General features: G+C 39.2%; 1 protein-coding gene and 1 pseudogene across 1 annotated transcript; one reads left to right on the top strand and one right to left on the bottom strand.

Moving 5' to 3' along the window:
* Positions 1–8,026: 8,026 nt before the first annotated feature.
* LOC132225180 (putative P2Y purinoceptor 10) lies at positions 8,027–9,082 on the bottom strand. Its single transcript, XM_059680466.1, has one exon. The coding sequence runs from the start codon at positions 9,036–9,038 to the stop codon at positions 8,052–8,054; it is 987 nt and encodes a 328-aa protein (XP_059536449.1). The 5' UTR covers positions 9,039–9,082; the 3' UTR covers positions 8,027–8,051.
* A 5,302-nt stretch (positions 9,083–14,384) lies between these two features.
* Positions 14,385–18,003, top strand: LOC132223578 (SPARC-like protein 1; annotated as a pseudogene).
* The last annotated feature ends 377 nt before the right edge of the window (positions 18,004–18,380 follow it).

Raw genomic sequence — 18,380 nt, 5'->3', positions numbered from 1 at the left:
GTGTGAATCCTTTGTTCTGAGGTGGGTCTCTTGCAGACAGCAAATATATGGGTCATGTTTTCTTATCCATTCAGCTACCCCATGTCTTTTGATTGTAGCATTTAATCCATTTACATTTAATGTTACTATTAATAAGTACTAGTTTGTCACCATTTTAATTCTTTATGTTTGTGTGCCTTCTTGCCTTTCTGTTTCTTCTTACAGAAGTCCCTTTAGTATTTCTTGCACTTCTGGCTTCATGGTAATAAACTCTCTTAGCCCTTTTTTATTTGTGAAGCTCCTGATTCCACCTTCAATTTTGAATGATAGCCTTGCTGGGTATATTATTCTTGGATTTATTCCCTTTCTTTGCATCACTTTCTATATTGTATTCCATTAACTTATGACCTGGTGTGTTTCTGTTGAAAAATCAGTTGATATTCTAATGGGAGATCGATTGTAGGTAACTTTCTGTCTCTTCTGGCAGCCTTTAAGATTCTAACTTTGTCATTGATGCTTACCAATTTAATTATGATGTGTCTTGATGTTGGTCTTTTTGGGTTCAACTTGTTTGGACCTGTATGTGCTTCTTGGACTTGCGTGTTTTGTTTATTTTCTTGCCAACATCAGGGAAGTTTTCTGTCATTATTTCTTCAAACAGATTTTTTATTTCTTGCCCCACTTCCTCTCCTTTTGGTACCACTATTATGCAGATTTTGTTTTGTGTTGTCCCAAAGCTCCTTTAGGCTCTCTTCATGCTTTTCAAGTTTTCTTTCCAGTTGTTGCTGTGTTTGTGTGTTTTTTCCTACCTTGTCTTCAAATTCGCTGATACAGTACTCAGCCTCTTCTAGTCTACTGTTTAAGCCTTCCATTGTGTTCTTTATTGCAGCTATGAACCTCTTCCTTTCCTTTTGGTTCCTTTTCATGTAGGTGACATTCTCATTCAGCTCCTTGTAATTCTCATTGAGTTGTGTGTATCTGTCATCCAGCCATTTGAGAATCTTTATAACCAATACTCTGAATTCTTTCTCTGACATTTGACTTGCCTCCATTTCATTTAATTCCCTTTCTGGTGGTTTCTCTTTTTCTTTCCTTTGGGGATTGCATTTTTGTCTCCCCATTTTTTGCTGTAATGTTTTAATTGTTTCTGTGTCCTAGATCCAACTGCTTTGCTACCCAGGTTCTTTTGTGGGTGGTGCTACTGGTGTGATCTCTCAGGTTTCCTGGGCTTGGTGATCTAGCACAGCTCCCTACTTGAGCTATTAGGGTTCTCTTGATGTAGTTGATCATGAATGTTAGTTTCTTATTCGTGGATGAAGTCTTGTCACAGATTGGCAATGTGACTCACCCTTGGCTTCATTGTGCAAGCTGTTTTTATGTGATCATGGTTCTAGCTCTTGTGGAAAAGGTTGTCTGAGGTCTCAATAGTATGTGCTCACTGTGGGATCCCAGAGTCCACAACCTTGGAGGAAGGAGTCTCGGGGCCTGAGGCTCAGGTACTGTGACTTTGGCCAGTGTGGTGTGACTCTTGCTGAATTATTGTCACTCTGCAACTCACTGTGAGGGTTCCAGAGCCTGTGACAGTGGAGGCAGGTATCTCATACTCTGTGCTTGAGGCAGTGGGACATTGGCAAAAGTGATTTCCCTCTTTGAATCATGAGGTGGTTCAGGATCTAGCAGCTGGGAATGTGGGAATCTCGGAGACTGTGGCTGAAACAATGTGACCTTATCCAGGGAGGCAAGTCCTCAGTAACTCACCAAGCTGTCCAGAGGTAGGTAGCCTGGGGGTGATGTCATGGATCCTGCTGAGAGAGCCATGCACCTTTGGTTGGAGAGGCACATGCCCCATGGCAGCTCACAGAGAGTCCCTGGAGTTGTTTGCAAGGGGCGTGTGCTCATGGGGCCCACATGCTGGATCCAAGTGATTATGGTATGCCACCAGCCCCGTGGAGGGAGAAGTCCCAGTTTCTGCTTTGGGGGATGTGCATCCTTGGTTGGATACATGCGCCCAGAGGCTGCTTAGAGAGGTGCCCAGGAGCTGTATGTCAGCAGCTGGGGTTGTGCCTTGCGATGGCTCAGAGAAGCACCCAGGGGCCACCTTCCAGGGCAGTGGGTTCAGCGGGCTTGTGTGCTGGATTGGTGCAACTGCAGTGACTGGAGGCCAGCAGCTGAGGAGGGGGGAAGCATGAGTTTCTGCTGCCGAGGCCTTGTGCCCTTGGTTGGATATGAGTGCACCTAGTGGCAGCTTACAGAAGCACCCAGGAGTTTCCTGCTGTGGCGGCGGCCTCAGGGGGTCTGCATGCTGAAACCTTGCAACTATAGTGTCTGTGCATAGGCAGCCAGGAAGGGGGAAGTCCATATTTCTACTGCGGGGGCCATGTGCCCTTGCTTGGATACAAGCACACCCAGCAGGGTCTCAAGGAGGCACCCAGGAGCCCCCTCTGGGGGCAGTGGGATCAGTAGGCCTGCATGCTTGAAAGGAGCAACTGCAGTATCTGGGGGCCAGCAATCAGGGAGGGGAAGTCCCAGTTTTTGCTGTCTTGTGCCTTTGGTTGAATTCACATGTGCCCAGTGGGGGCTCACAAGGCACCCAGGAGATGTCTGTCATGGTGGTGGGGCTCAGGAGGCCTGCACAGCAGAAAAGCACAACTGCAGTATCTGGCGGCCAGCAGCTGTGGAGGAAGAAGACTCAGTTTTTGCTTTTGCAGCCTTGCACCCTTTGTTGGATTCATGCACACTCAGTGGTAGCTCACAGCTGCACCTGGGAGCCGTTTGCCAGGGCAGCGTACTCAGAGGGGCCCTCCCGCTGAAGCTGTGTGACCGCAGTGTCTGTGTACAAGCAGGCGGGAAGGTGGAAAACCAAGTTTCTGTTGCCGGGGCCATGTACCCTTGTTTGGATATGAGCACACCCAGCTGGGGCTCACAGAGGCACCAGGGGCCCTTTGCCAGGGTGGCACACTCACGCACTGAGAGGGGCCCTTGTGCTGAAGTTGCATGACCACGGTGTCTGTGGGCAGGTAGCTGAGAAGGGAGAATTCATATCTTCTATTGCCAGGGCCGTGCATCCTTGTTTGGATAAGAGCGTGCCCAATGGGGGCTCACAGCAGCACCCAAGATCTGTCTGTGGGGCAGTGGGCTCAGGAAACCTGCATGCTGGAAAAGCGCGACTGTGGTGTATGGAGGTCGGCAGCTGTGGAGTGGGAAGACTCAGTTTTTGCTGCCAGAGCCTTGCTCCCTAGATCAATTCGTGCACACCCAGTGGTGACTCACAGAGTCACTGGGGCCCCTTTGCCTGGGTGGCACACTCACTAAGAGGGGCCCTTGTGCTGAAGCTGTGAAACCATGGTGTCTGTGGGCAGGCAGCTGGGAAGGGAGAATTCAGATAGTCTACTGCTGGGGCTGTGCATCCTTGTTTGGATAAGAACATGCCCAGTGGAGGCTCACAGAAGCACCCAAGAGTGGCCTGTGGGGCGGTGGGCTCAGAAAGCCTGCACTCTGGGAAGGTGCAACTGAGGTGTCCAGAAGTTGGCAGCTGGGGAGAGGGAAGTCACACTTACTGCTGCAGGAGCCATGCACCCTTGGAGGTGGACGTCCTAAGTTCTGCAGGTCTGCGGGTGGGGCAGCAGGATTTTGACTGGAGTGGCTGCAGGGGTGCAGGCAATGTCCAAGGCCAGTCTGGGTGGTGGTGCTGATGAGCTCCTAAAAGAAGTCGCTCTCCCCTTCAAGATGGCATGGGCTCCATGCCTGAGCCCTGCAGCCCAGGAGTGCCCGCAGCAGTGGTAGGTGCTCCCTGTCCAGGAGAGCCGGGTGTGCCAAACCCTGCTACTTCTGTCTCTCACTCACTCACACACACACACCACACACATCCACACACTCTTCTTTCACCCCCTTACTCACTCACACCCTCTTCTTCACCTCCATCCTGCTAGCTGCCATCTTCGCTCCTCTACTTATTTATTTTATAACTGAAAATGTATACCTTTCAACTCCCTTCACCTATTTTGCCTAAGCTTTTAATCTAAACCTCTGGCAATGACAAATCAGACTTCAGATGTCCAAAAAGATAAAATTAAAAAAATTAACATGGGAAATGTGCCTCCAAGGCCCAAAACTTCCAAACTCCAGCCCTCATTTGATACTCCTAATAGGAAGCCTTTACTTGCAAGTGCTTTACAGAAATGGGAAGATTTAACTAGAAAATATCAACTTAAAATAACGGCCAAAATGCAGTTGTCTTTGGGTACCTAAATTAATATCTTTGCATGTAAAAATTAGAAAAATGTTGACTCTAAAATTTAAGTGAATGAATATATACAAAGCATATATTGATTTGGAAATTGGCTATTCTGATCTACTCCAATTATTACACCTACTGCTTTCTGAGAGCAAGGCAACAGATTTACTAAATAAGGTCTGCTGTGTAGAGTGTTCTGTTTTAGTCGTAAAAAGCCAGGTCACCATAAGAAAGATTGCAGAAAACTAAATGGGATTTACAAAGAGAAAATGAACACGAGTGAAAATATGGAAAGGCACTCTTGGGTGCCTCTGTGAGCCCCCACTGGGCACACTCTTATCCAAACAAGGGCACACAGCCCCAGCAGTAGAATATCTGAATTCTCCCTTCCCAGCTGCCTGCCCACAGACACAAGTGAGAAGGTGTTTCCCTTTCTCCTTACTAATACTTTGGGATAAATTGAAATTATCAGAAAAGGGGAATTACTAAAGCGCTTGTACATACTGGGGCTACTTTTTCTGTTATTAATGCTACCCAACTAAGTTTCCCTTTCCCTCAGAGTAAAGCTTCTGTGCAAATGGTAGGGGTGTCCAAGCAACCAATGGCTGTTTTAAAATCAGAACCTGTCCTCTTTCAACTAGGGCATGTTATGGATCAACATATATTTTACTGGTCAAATCGGGCCCAATTCAACTGATAAGGAGAGATTCAGGTCAAGGGCACGTGCCTGGGTTGTGGGCTTGATCCCCAGCAAGGGGTGTGTCAGAGGCAGCCAATCAATGATTCTTTCTCATCATTTGTGTTTTTATTTCTCTCTCCCTCACCCTCTCTGAAATCAATAAAAATATATTTTTTAAAAATCTTGTGTTTTCTCTGGAAAAATTAGTAATTTGATGTATTTGTATGGTCTTCATGTATATGTTCTTTATGTAATATGTATTTTTCTGTATATTATGTGTGGTAAATTTTTAGCCTCCAGATGGCATTACTTGGATAAAATATTTTATTGTCACAATTAAAAAATGATTAAATACTATAAATTAAGCAGAATTCTGTGGTCTGGACAAAATATTTAATATTAAAACTGGTTTAAGTTTGATTAATGTCTTTTATAGTTATTACCTTAAAATATGTTTTTACCTAGATTTACAAAGAGTTTATGGTATAATCTTTTGGTTAAGTATCTCTGACAACCTCCCCAAAGTTTAAATTTTAAGATAATTTTTTAACTGAGAGATGACTTTGAGTCATTCCAAAGGGCCCTGGAATGCCTCAAGGATTTATTCTCTCTACTTAAAAAATAAATGTTTTTAAACTAAATTAGGCCTATTTAATATACTTGAAATTACATAGGAAATTTGCAAAATAAAAATTAATAATAACTCTATTCTATTTATATATATATATATATATATATATATATATATATATATATATAGTTAAAATGGATGTTATAGAAATTTCAGTCTTCTCCAGAAAGGAACTTGCAAAGATTCAGAGCCAAGTTCAAACTGGAAACTCAGGGGTAGCAGGTGTCCAGTCAGCGACACCAGGGAAGCCAAAAGTGATGGTTTCCTGTGGAGGGAGCCCAGCAGTGACACTTCGGATATTTGTGCTCCATATTGGGAGTTTATGAATTATTTCCAATGCTCAATGCACACTTCCAATAAGCCATGTGTAACGTTTTAAAATTTTACATGTTATTTGTTCTCTATATGCTGAAATTATGTATTGAATCTAAATATATATAGACTTTATACTATTCTCATGCCATTTTACAGTAATTATTATTTACCAAGAAATTATTGTCTTGGAATGTTATATCTTATAGAAAAACAAAGTTTTTAATCAATTATATTACAATAAAATCTATAACTATGCCACTTTAAGTTTTGTCATTCATAGAAAGAAATTGTTTTACTCTGATGCCTATGTTATGTCTTTAGAAAAATCCATGAAAAGGACCTTGACTTCAAGTTTCAAGCTTCCAAGCAGGTCATATATTTTACCTAAGTGGAGATTTATAGAACTCTAAGGAACAACTAAATTCATTTTTAAAAATACTGGCAAATTATCAGGATAAACAAAAATAGTTATGGGACTAAATGAATTGAGAATAATTATTATTCTTGTGACTCTGTTTAAAATATTGCTGATTTTTAAATCTTTTGTTTCTCAAATATAAGGAACTAAAAAGCAGACATTCTGCATTAAAGGAACTGATAAATTAGTAACATTCATTTCACAGTATTCCCAAAAGACAAAGATTCAAAGACCACAATTTACAACTGGGAGATTTTTGTCCATTGGGAAAGATATTAATTAAAGTGTCTCTCTAACAGTGTTAAAGGGACTTACCTTATCAGGTATCTAACCACGAATAGACATCTGCCCTTATTTCTGGCACTGGCCTTCATCTCAAGGATGAGAAGCTACCAGCCACGAAGAAGGCAGAGAGCTACTCTAAGACTTCAACAAGGCCTATATGCTCACAAATTAATGCTGCTCTAACTTTGTTCTTTTATCACCTAATTGTTATTGATTGAATGTATATAAAGTGATTTTTATTATCCTTTTTAAGGTTTCCTAGTGGACATAATATGTCTCCCCAGACCCCTCCCTTTATTAGACATGAAAAATTTTAACTTAGGTACCTATAAATCTTTCCCACCTACTAAATTAATATTCTGATTATCAGCTATGATAATGAATGAATGCTTTGTTAGACATACACTGGACTTCTTCTACTATCAATATAAGCTTTGGTACATTTTTTCTGGCTATATTTATTATAAAAGACCCCTCTTAGACAAACCCCTCCAAGAACACCTCCCTAATAATTCCCCTAGGAGAATTATATATGGATCTAATCTAGATGAGTATTTTAGATGAGTAATGTCTAAATATAGGAATGGATGAAACTATACCCAGAAGAAAAATTAGAGCTTCTAGATAATAAAATAGTACAAAGTCCTAATTCATCTGATCAAACATATCATAAAGTACAAGTGACAGTGGATGAATAACATATAACTAGCTTAATAAAAAATTATGATAATACATGTAAAGGGTTTTTCAGTTGGCTGGGATTCTTGTTCCCCTTGGACCCTTCCTTGTCTAGTGTTAGACATTTCCTGTTCCTAATCAGTGTTACTGGTTTAATATTGTAGTTTTTGTTCCTGGCATGTAAATGTTATACTAGATGCATAAAAACAAAATTAAGACAAGCAGCAAAGTTACTTGAATCATGGTGGCTCAAAAATTAGAACTAACCCAGAATACGTTTTAACAAGGACATATAGACTCTGACTGCTTCCCATTTACCTGCCTTTAATTTTAAACTAGTGGACTGGTGCATGGATTCATGCACATTGAAAGGAAATTAATTAGATGAAATATTTTTAAATTGCCAGTGCACGTCAGACATACAGCCGGTCACTTAGCCTTTTACATAGATAGATAGATAGATAGATAGATAGATAGATAGATAGATAGATAGATAGATAGATAGATAGAGGTCCCAGAATACGAGAGGGCATTCTGCAAAGTTGCTGTCGTACAGAGTGTGGAACGCAAAGGCAAGTGTACAGTAAACCAGATTCAGGGCAGACAGTGCCACAGAAGCAACATAACCCAAGGCCAAAGGTGGAATCACACAGCCCCACAAGGAATTGGGCTCCATCCTCTCTGGTTCCGGGGGGTGTGTCACCAGAGAACTGCCACTGCCAATTCACTGCAACTCGGCAGCTCCGGCATTGAGCGTCTGCCACCTGGTGGTCATTGCACATAACAAAACAGGAAACAGAAACAAAGTCATAATTGAAAAGTTATTTTATTTTTAGCCAATCATTGATGAACCACTCTCCCTGCTCATGAGGCGAGAACGGATCACAGAACTGCCATGGCGGGAGAGTTGGTCACGAAACTCTGAGGCCATGAAATAATAGAGAATTGGATCCAAAAGGCAGCAAATACTTGCAAGACATAGACAAAAAGGGTGAAAATACTGTGTGCTTTTGACAATGGAACAACTGCTAATGATAGTTTCCTTTACCATGGTGTAAAAAATAAAGTTAATATGATAGGGAGTGAAGCATATGAAAAAGACTGCAGCACACATGAAAACCATACGCAATGCTTTCTGCCTCTCACTGATTCCCTGGAAAGCCATTGGTGGCTGTCTCAAGGATATGGTGGTTTTCCAGGTACACCATGCGATGATGATGACTGGGATCACAAATCCTGCCAGCTCAGCAACTGTAATCATCCCAACCAGAGCCATTGGATTCATTCTCGTGTATCCAAGATCAGCAAAGCAGGATTCAGTATTGTTGGCTAAGCCAGTATCTCTCAGAATTGGAAATGGCAAACAGGCAGTGCCCACGATGACCCAGATGACAGCACTGATGCCCACATCATACCTACGCTTCCAATCTCTGGCCCTGAAGGGCTTCAGGAGAAAGAAGCACCTCTGAAGGCTGATGCAGGTCAGGAAGCAAATGCTGGCGTACATGTTGAGATATTTCAGGTAGAAGCACAGCAGGCAAAGGGTCCTCTGGAAAGGCCAGTGGTGGCTGATGTAGTAGTAAATCCGGAGGGGTAAGGAGAGCACATGAGCAAGGTCAGCCACAGAGAGGTTGATCATGAAAATGATGGCTTTATTTTTCTTGCTGATGAAGCGGCACAGAACCCACAAGGCTACACTGTTAGCCAGAAGACCAGGGATGAATATGAGGATGTAGGTGGTTGCATAGAGGGTGTACTGAAATGTCAAATTAGTGACATTGCACTCGGTCACAGCATCGCTAGCACTGTTGTCATGCATCTTGAATATTTCAGTATATTCATTAAAGTAAGTCGTAGAGTTATGATCCCTGCCCAAACCAAAGAAAAAAAAGTTTAGTGGTTAACCAGTTCTTTAGCCAACACCCAGATTTATTTTCACATTTGAAAAGACATAAAATACTATAATTAGAAGGGGCCTGTTTGCAGAAGAATAAATAAATGCTCAAGGAAAATATACTATTGATCTAAAGTCACCCAATGAATCAGTTAGAGAAACATGGAATTACCCCCAAACTTCTTTCCCAGATATTCAAAGTTATATTTTGCAGGCAAGGATATTCTGAAATAGCCAGTCTACTGTTCTCACCACAGCAAAATGGGTGTGACATTTGAGTTTCTTTTGTGTCCGAATTTATCTTGCAAAAGCCTTGGTTAAAGTGAATACTGTTCAGTCATTCTCATTTGTAATGATAGAAATCTAGCCTCACCTTTTATGTCCCGTTGCCTCTCCTTTGTCTGCTACCTTGCCCTTCGGACTCTGGCTTTCTACCTTGACACCACAATACTTGGAAAATGGCCCTGCTTCTCTTAGCCTGCATTTCCAGTATCCTGGCTGATTTTCAGTGGTTAGGGATGTTATCTCCTCATTATTCTATCACAATAGCTTGTGGTTCTCATGCACTTTATGTTTTTCTCTAGACTTAGGTCCAATTTGAAATTTACATTCAAAATTAAGTAATAGTATATGAATTTAGAAGCTGAACTGGGATCTTTCCCCTTATGTGGTCTGAAAGAGAAGAGAGTAATTGTTTGTGTAATTCTGTACTGGTGTAACATCATGGACATGACAGATTATCCAACAGTCAGAGTAAACATTGATTAGGGCACCAGCAAAACAGGCCACCAAAATCATTTCTTGGAAACAATTTAAAAGTTAATGTTGTTGTTTCTTTTCATTGAAGTAGTCATCATAAGGAGTAAAATACCTTTGGACTTCTTTAATCTTATTTTATGATTTAGTATGGTTTCTATTATGTATCATGTGTATGGCCTGGGAAATATAGAATATTTAGGACTTCTCAAGGTCTGGCTGTGGATTTATTGGGTTTATGCAGGCTGTCTGCAAATAAGAATGGCTAAAAAGCAGCAAACTTATTATTTTACTTTATCTCTCTTGTAAAATTTTAGACTGGAGAGGAACTTTGAAAATCATTTAATTCATTCTGCACATAATAGTGGTAGAAGAAGCAAAGCTCAGGTCATTAAAGCCACAAAGCCACTGAACAGAGATCTGGGAATTCAAATAGGAGGAAAATGTGCCTAACATTTATACACATTCTTCTCTTCATCATTTCTTTCCCTTTCAAAGACAAATTTTACAAACATAACTTCTTTCCAATTTGCAAGAATGTTTATTACAGTTAGAGCTAGAAGTGGAAGAAATAATGCAGTGAGGTTATTCCTTCGGTGAAGTAAGGGTTTTTGTTATTATTTTTATGTTGTTTTGATCACTTTAAGTTTATAAAAAGAGAGTGGACAAATGTCTATTCAGGTATTCAGGTCCTCTGCCCATTTTTTTTTTAAACCCTCGCCTGAGGATATTTTTCCATTGATTTTTAGAAAGAATAGAAGAGAGAGGGAAAGATAGAGAGAAACATCGATGTGAGAGAAACACATTGATTAGCTGCCTCCTGCGCAAGCCATGATCAGGGCCCAGGCCAGGGAGGAGCCTGCAACCAATGTATGTGCCCTTGATTGGAATCAAACCAGGGACCCTTCAGTCTGCAGGCTGACGCTCTATCCACTGAGCAAACCAGCCAGGGCCTCTGCCCACTTTTTAAATGGATTGTTTGTTTTGGTTTTGAGTTGTATGAGTTTTTATAAATTTTAGATATTAACCCCTTATCAGATTTATCATTGGCAAATATCTTCTCCCAGTTGGTAGGTTGTCTATTCATTTTATTGATGGTTTCCTTTGCTGTACAACACCTTTCTGGTTTGACCCTGATAATTCTGCCACCACACATAGTTACTGCAATATTATTGACTTATATTCTCTATGCTGTACTTTACAACCCCATGACTATTTTGTTTTTTGTTTGTTTTTTTTCCTATGGCTATTTTGTAATTAACCATTTGTACTTCCTAATCCCTTCACCTATTTAACCCAGTCACCTAAACCCCTTCCCCTCTAGCAACTATCAGTCTGTTATTTTGAATTAGTGTTTTGGGTTTCTTTGGATATACCCAGAAGTGGAATCGTTGGGTCATAAGACAGTTCCATTTTTAATTTTTAAAGAATTTTCCATACTGTTTTCCATAGTAGCTGCACCAATCTACATTCCCACCAACAGTCCATGAGGACTCCCTTTTCTCCACATCCTTCACAACACTTGTTTGTTGTTTTATTGATGATAGGCATTCTTATAGGTGTGAGGTGGTGTCTCATTGTGGTTTTAATTTGCTTTTCTTTGATGATTAGTGATATTGAGCAACTTTTCATATGTCTATTGGTCATCTCTATGTCTTCTTTGGAAAGATGTCTATTCAGGTCCTCTGGACATTTTCTAATTGGATTGTTGTTTTTTAGATGTTGAGTTGTATGAGTATTTTTATCAATTGTTATATTAACCCCTTATTGGAAGTATAATTAGTTAATGTATTTTTGCATTCAATAGGTTGAAATTTAATTTTTGTTAATGGTCTCTTTTAGTGTGCAAAATATTTTTAGTTTGCTGTAGTCACATTTGTTTATTGTTTCTCTTTTGTTTCCCTTGCCGAAGGGATATATCAGAAAGAATATTACTAAGAGCAATGTCAGAGAGTTTACTGGCTATGTTTTTTATCTAAGAGTTTTATTGTTTGGGATCATACATGTAAGGTTTCATTTCATTTGAGTTTATTCTTGTATATGGTATAAGCAGGTGGTTTAGTTTTATTTTTTTCATGTATCTGTTCAGTTTTCCCAACACCATTTTTCTTTTTCATTTTTAATGTTTACTTAAATCATTTTTTTATTTTTCAATTACAGTTGATAAACAATATCATATTAGTTTCAGATATACTGTCCAGAGATTAGACATTATATAACTCACTAAGTGATCATTGCAATAAATCTGATACAATACATAGTTATTCCTGCCTTAATCCCATTATACATTCTTGCCTCCTTTTTCATATATTAATTGACCATATATATGTGAGTTTATTTCTGGGCTGTCTATTCTGTTTCATTTATCTGTATGCCTGTTTTTATGCCAGTACCATGCCGTTTTGATTACTATAGCCTTGTAGCATAGTTTGGTATCAGGTAGCATGATAACTCCAACTTCGTTCTTCTTTATCAAGATTGTTGTGGCTATTCAGCATTTTTTGTGGTTGCATATACATTTTAGAATTATTTGTTGTATTTGCTTTAAATCTATAGGTTGCTTTGGGTAGTATGAATAGTTTAACAGTGTTAATTTTTCCTATCCATCAGCACAATATATGCTTCCATTTATTTGTATTTTTTTTATTCATTGTCTTATAATTTTCTGAGTATATGACTTTTACTTCCTTGGTTAAATTTATTCTTAGTTATTTTATTTTTTAATCTGCTTTTATTGATTTCAGGGAGAGAGATATGTAAATATCAATGATGAGAGAAATTAATTGATTGGCTGCCTCCTGCATGACCCCCTACAGGGGATTGAGCCCACAACCCAGGCATGTGCCTTGACTAGGAATCGAAAACCATGACCTCCTGGTTCATGGGTCGATGCTCAACCACTGAGCCACACTGGGTGGGCAGATATTTTATTTTATTATTTATGCAATTGTAAGTGGGATTGCTATCCTAATCTCTCTTTTTTATAGTTTATTACTAGAGTACAAAATGCCACTATCCTGCTACTTTACTGAGTTCATTTATCAGTTCTATAATGTTTTAGTGAAATCTTTAGGGTAAGTTATAAATAATCATGGGGTGTAAAATACAGCACAGGGACTATAATCAATAGCCTCTATATATAAAAGGCTAAGCCACCAAACCACTGGCCGACCAGCCAGTAAGTACGATGCACACTGACCACCAAGGGACAGATGCTCAATGCAGGAGCTGCCGAGTGACAGCAACTTTGCAGAGTGCCCTCTCGCACTCTGGGAACCCTCAGAAGATGTTGGACTGCTGGTTTCTGCCCAATCCCCGCAGGCCAGGCTGAGGGACCCCACCTGCTGGAGGGACCCTGCCAGCCACCTTCTAATTAATTTTCTTTCAATGTGCATGAATCTGTGCACCAGGCCTCTAGTATTGTTATAACTATGTATGATGCTAAGAGTGTACTAGACTTATTGGGGGGATAACTTTATAAATTTTTAAATGTCTAACCACTATGCTATACACCTGAAACTTATATAAAACAATATGAAATATTAATTATAATTGAAAAATACATTTAAAATTTCATAAAAAAAAAAACAGGAGATGCCTGCTTTTAGATTCTCCTTGTAAGTAGCAGATTGACTTTCTATATTTTTTAAGTCCTGCTCCAGGAAATAGGCTAAAAGAACAGGATCCCAAGTGATTAATTGACAGATAAAAGAGAGTCCACATTATGAGCTACCATTACTCTAAACAGTGCTTTTCATTTTTTCTGCCCCTTATACTAGTATCCCATTCTTTCAATTTGGACTATCTTTGATATGTTCTACAAAATAATGCAGTCTTCTGAATGCATGACTTACAAAAGAGGATTGAGGAATTCTCACAGGTAAAAGACAGGAAATACTAGTAATTATCATAGTTTGACTATCGGTGATGTACCACAAAACCTGCAATGGATTTTTTTATATGAATTATCTAATTAAAATCTCACAACTGTCCTCAGAGGTGGGTACTATTATTATTGTCATCGTGCAGATGAGGAAACTGAAGTTCAGAGAGGTTCAGTAAATTCCTGAGGTAACGAAACTGGAAAATGGTAAAAATGAAATTTACGATCACACCTGACTTGATCCAAAGTCTACAGTATCCTATTTCCACTACATCACTTGCCTCTTACTTCTCAGGAGGTACTAGATAATAGAATGGGGTTCATTGTGACACTTGAAGGGTACATTATGGCAGAACCTTTTTAATAACATAGAGAATCTTATTATCTTATAACACTAAGATTACTCTAGTTAAGCTATCAGGAAATAACTAAACCCTTGTCCCCACACATTAAGCCAATCTTTCCTCACCACCCACTTTGACTTTAGTATTGGCACTGTTTCTACTCTCATCTATCATCTATGAAGAGGCTGTGAGAGAACAAAGGAAAATGTATCAAATGCATTTCAATTTAAAAAAATAAGGACAGTTTGCACACACCCAAATCACACCTCCACTTCTGCTTTTACAGATATGGGTATTTGATTGTGCTTCACTGGTGTACTAAGTTTCACTTACTAAAGGGGCATATTCTGTTGATACTTTTGTGTTAAATAATGGAGCTCTATCAGGCCTGAACAGCAAGCTAGAGGTCAAGTTTACACCTTATTTTTTTTTTCTGTGGGTTCTTATACCTCTGCAAGTAATAGTTTATTGTGAGTTTAGAGATTTGCATGGCCTGATTTCCAAAATATCTTCTCTTCTTCAGACTGAAAGGGAAGTGGGAAGGTTTTTTTTTTCCAAAAAATATTTTTGGTGACAATTAAATGTAAAATCCCCATGGTACGGATATGCTGGCAAAATTTGTTTGTGGCAAGGCAGACATATAAACTCTTAGAGAAGAAACATTTAACTTGCTGTGGATAATATGTGAAATTTCTGAAATTTAAGAGAGAAGAACAGACTAAACCATTAACAAGAAAATGCTGAATGGAAGGGCTAAAGTTGGAGTATGTGCCTTCTCTATGTCTCTTCCTCTGCCTCTATCTTTCTATCTTTGATGCTGGTTCTATTGTTGACTATTTCTGGTTTGACTTTGGCCATTGTGTTGCCAATATCTCTCCTCTTCAATCTAGATGTATTTTGTTGTTTCCTATTTTAGGATGAAGTGTGAGATTGGTGACTCACTCCTAAGTCTGAGTTCTCTTTCTCCATATGTGCATGACTCTCCTCCCAGACAATCAAGCTGGGAACTGAGAATTTAAACAACTCTTATCACTACATTTTGCCCACACCCAATCAGAAACCAAGTGATTTTTCCCCCCTAAAAAGCTCTTAAATTAATATCTATTCCATGTGTACTTTATAGCCATCCTAATCCAGGCCACAGTCATCATTCCTCTTGACTATTGTGACAGATGCCTTAGTAAACTCCCTGTATCCCAGTTTTGACCTGTGTAGTTCATTCCCCATACTGTATCTAACACTAACACTAATTATGACTACTATTTATTGAGGGCTGCCATTTATTTATAACCTAAGCACTTTTCACATATTATATAATTAATCCTCATAGAAGCCCTATGATTATTTCCATATTACAAATGAGGAAACTGAGACTAAGGGAGGTTAAATAAGTTGCACTAAAGTGAAAAATGAATATTTTAAGTGATGGTGTATTAGAATTGGAACTCTTTCTTATTTCCATACTCTCTTACCTTTATCGTGGTAATTACCACACTAATTGAGATTCTGTTAAGATGTGTTTCTTTAATTAAATTTTGCACTTCTTGATGGCAGGACTATGTCATTGTTTGACCTCTTCTTATCCTTTCCACTTTGTGGCCCAAGTGATTTTTCTTTGAAATGTTTTATAATTCTCCTGCCTAAAATCCTTCACTGATTCTCTGTTTCATTAAGGGAAACTTCTCACCGTGGCCTTAATTCCATACCTAATATGGCTCTTGTCCCCTTTGACATCACCTCATGCCATTCTCTTCCTCATCCTCTGTGTTTTAACTTTAACTTTTTAGAACAAGCCAAGATTTTGTTCCTGACTAAGTCCTCTGCACATGATACTCCTATCAGGAATTATCTTCCTGTAGTTCTTCAGATGTTCAACTCCTTTTAATTTCAGTTTTCTTGTCAGAGAGACTTTTACTGTCAGTCCGATCTTGGTAGTTCTACACATAATTATATATATTCTTATTCTCTCTTCTTTCTCTTCATAGCATCAATTGTAATTTAGATTTTTTACATGTTTATTGGCTATTTCACCAACTGTGCTGTTAGTTCCATTAGTGCCATAACAAGATCTGTTCAGTTCATCACCATATAGCCAAGACATAGGCTGTTACTTAGTAAGCACTCAATGAAAAGTAGTATAATTGAATTGAATTACATACAGGATAGTTTAAAGTCCCTATTTGGAAGCATTATGCAAAAGTACAAACACTGATATGTCAACAAATACATTTCTGGTTTCCTAAAACTTTATGTTCTAATGGGTTATTGTCATCACCCATCCTTTACAACTAATAAAAGTCATGACTGAGTGCTCCACCCAAGAAAAACGGAGTCTGCAGTGTGGGAGAAAGACTAAGCAAAGGGACCCTGGTGGTTGTCATTTCAGCTCTCTCCCCTGAGCCACAAATCCCAGTCTCTCCTCACAGGACACTGTTCCACTCCACCCTCTCTCTAATGGAGCACAGAAAAAATGCAAGTTTCCTATCTGATCATTCCCAATCAAATGTTGATTACTTGAGTTCCATCCAGCAGGCTGAAATGTTAGTAATGCCTGACAACATTATGGTGCTCATTTTAAGGTTTTAAGATGCAGAAAATTAAAAGTAAACTATAGTATCCATATGAGACCATCTTAAACATAAAGCTGAAAAACTTTGGTACGACAGTCAAAAGAGGAAAACTATGACCAGTCAGCAGATCAGGAGCAGAGTTACAACCAAGAGCTGGGATTACAGGATCAAGAGGAAAGTGAAAGTGGCTTAAGTGAGAATTTGGATTACAGACCAGTTGAAGGTACATTGGACCAAGATATGAGTGAACTTCAAAAGAAAAAAAACTCCTAGAGAACATTGATTCTCTTGCTCTTGATTTTAGTTCCATTGTAGATTCTGATCAACAATAAAGTATCACAAAGACAGAGGAAAACCAAGAACAGCCTGTAAATGACACACATCTTCAGTTTAGCAGGAGCAGCAAACTTGGAAAAGATCTGAGTGATCAAGGAAACCAAGAGCATGATCCAAACATTTCCAGTGGAAAAGAGGATGGGAGGGAAGATCAAGGTGAAGTAGGTACCCACATTGATAACCAAGAAAAGGAGAAAGAATTTCACAAGGAGCATTCTAACCGGGACAAGACTGTACTAAATATAATGATATTCTGTAATAGTCCAACCAATCAACTCATGTAAGAAAAAAGAAAAAAAATGAATTTGAGGACAAGAAGAGGATAACTCCAATGAAGAAATGGAAGAGGAAACTGCATCAAAAATCAATAAGAGCTATCAAGATACTGAATGGCAGAGCTGAGAGGGAGAACCTGTCCTTGAGATCATCAGCGGCCTTGAGGAGATGGAGAGAAAATTTCTGAGGCTTTTCTTATAGAACCTACTGATGATTGTGATAATGGCCCCAGACATAGTTCAAGTGACAACAACTTCATCTCAAGGGAGGTCTTCCAGGAGGTTAAAAGAGTTCATTCAAATTACCATCACATAAAATATGAGAAGCAAAGAGAAATAGAACATTAGCAGAGAGCTTACTGAATGAAGATAAAAATTCAAGTAAAGCCTCTATGAGGTGTACAATGTATATTATTGCATGAACTTCTAGTGTTAAAGAGGCCACATATGTAAGCCTGACCAACAGGGAAAACCGTTTGCCAAGATGCAATGATTTGATCTCCTGCAAAACTCCTTAAACAAGTTTGTGGCACTGACCTATGCTAGCTCCTATCATCTGTTGGTTACTAAGTATAGACTGGAGCAGAAAAAAAGGGGCACCAACTGCAGCTGGATTATTTTGGAGCCTGAAAATCTATTTCTGCTTGTATGGATTTTGAAGTGACTCAGGGGACAATAAAAATTGAGTTCCTTCCCACTCAACAACCTCAATTTTATCTGATTTAAGAAGTACCCTCTTTCAGATCAGCAGCTTATAACATTCAACTATCCTGACAATCTGACCTAATTAGCCCCTTCTTCCAAGCTTTATAAATTTGTTCTCACTGCCAAACTTCATTAATTTCTTACTTTTCAAATGGTTTTCTTTCTCTAACATTATAATCACTGAGCTGCACAGCAAATTTCAGCACACTAATTTGTACCATACACTCCCAGAGAAGTTAAATTTCTTAATCTCTTCATTTTTGCAGCTATGACCTAGCACCTTCCCACATTTTACTTCCTCCTCTGCCCAGCCTAGATTAAGTGGTCAATTTAAATATTCTCACACAAGAACTCTGAACTTCCTTGTTCACCATTCTTCTGCTGCACCAGCTTGGCAA

The sequence above is a fragment of the Myotis daubentonii genome, chromosome X (assembly GCF_963259705.1).
Source record: "Myotis daubentonii chromosome X, mMyoDau2.1, whole genome shotgun sequence".
NCBI lineage: Eukaryota > Metazoa > Chordata > Mammalia > Chiroptera > Vespertilionidae > Myotis > Myotis daubentonii.
Note: the sequence above shows the minus strand (reverse complement) of the source record. Positions and strands in the feature narration are given on the sequence as shown.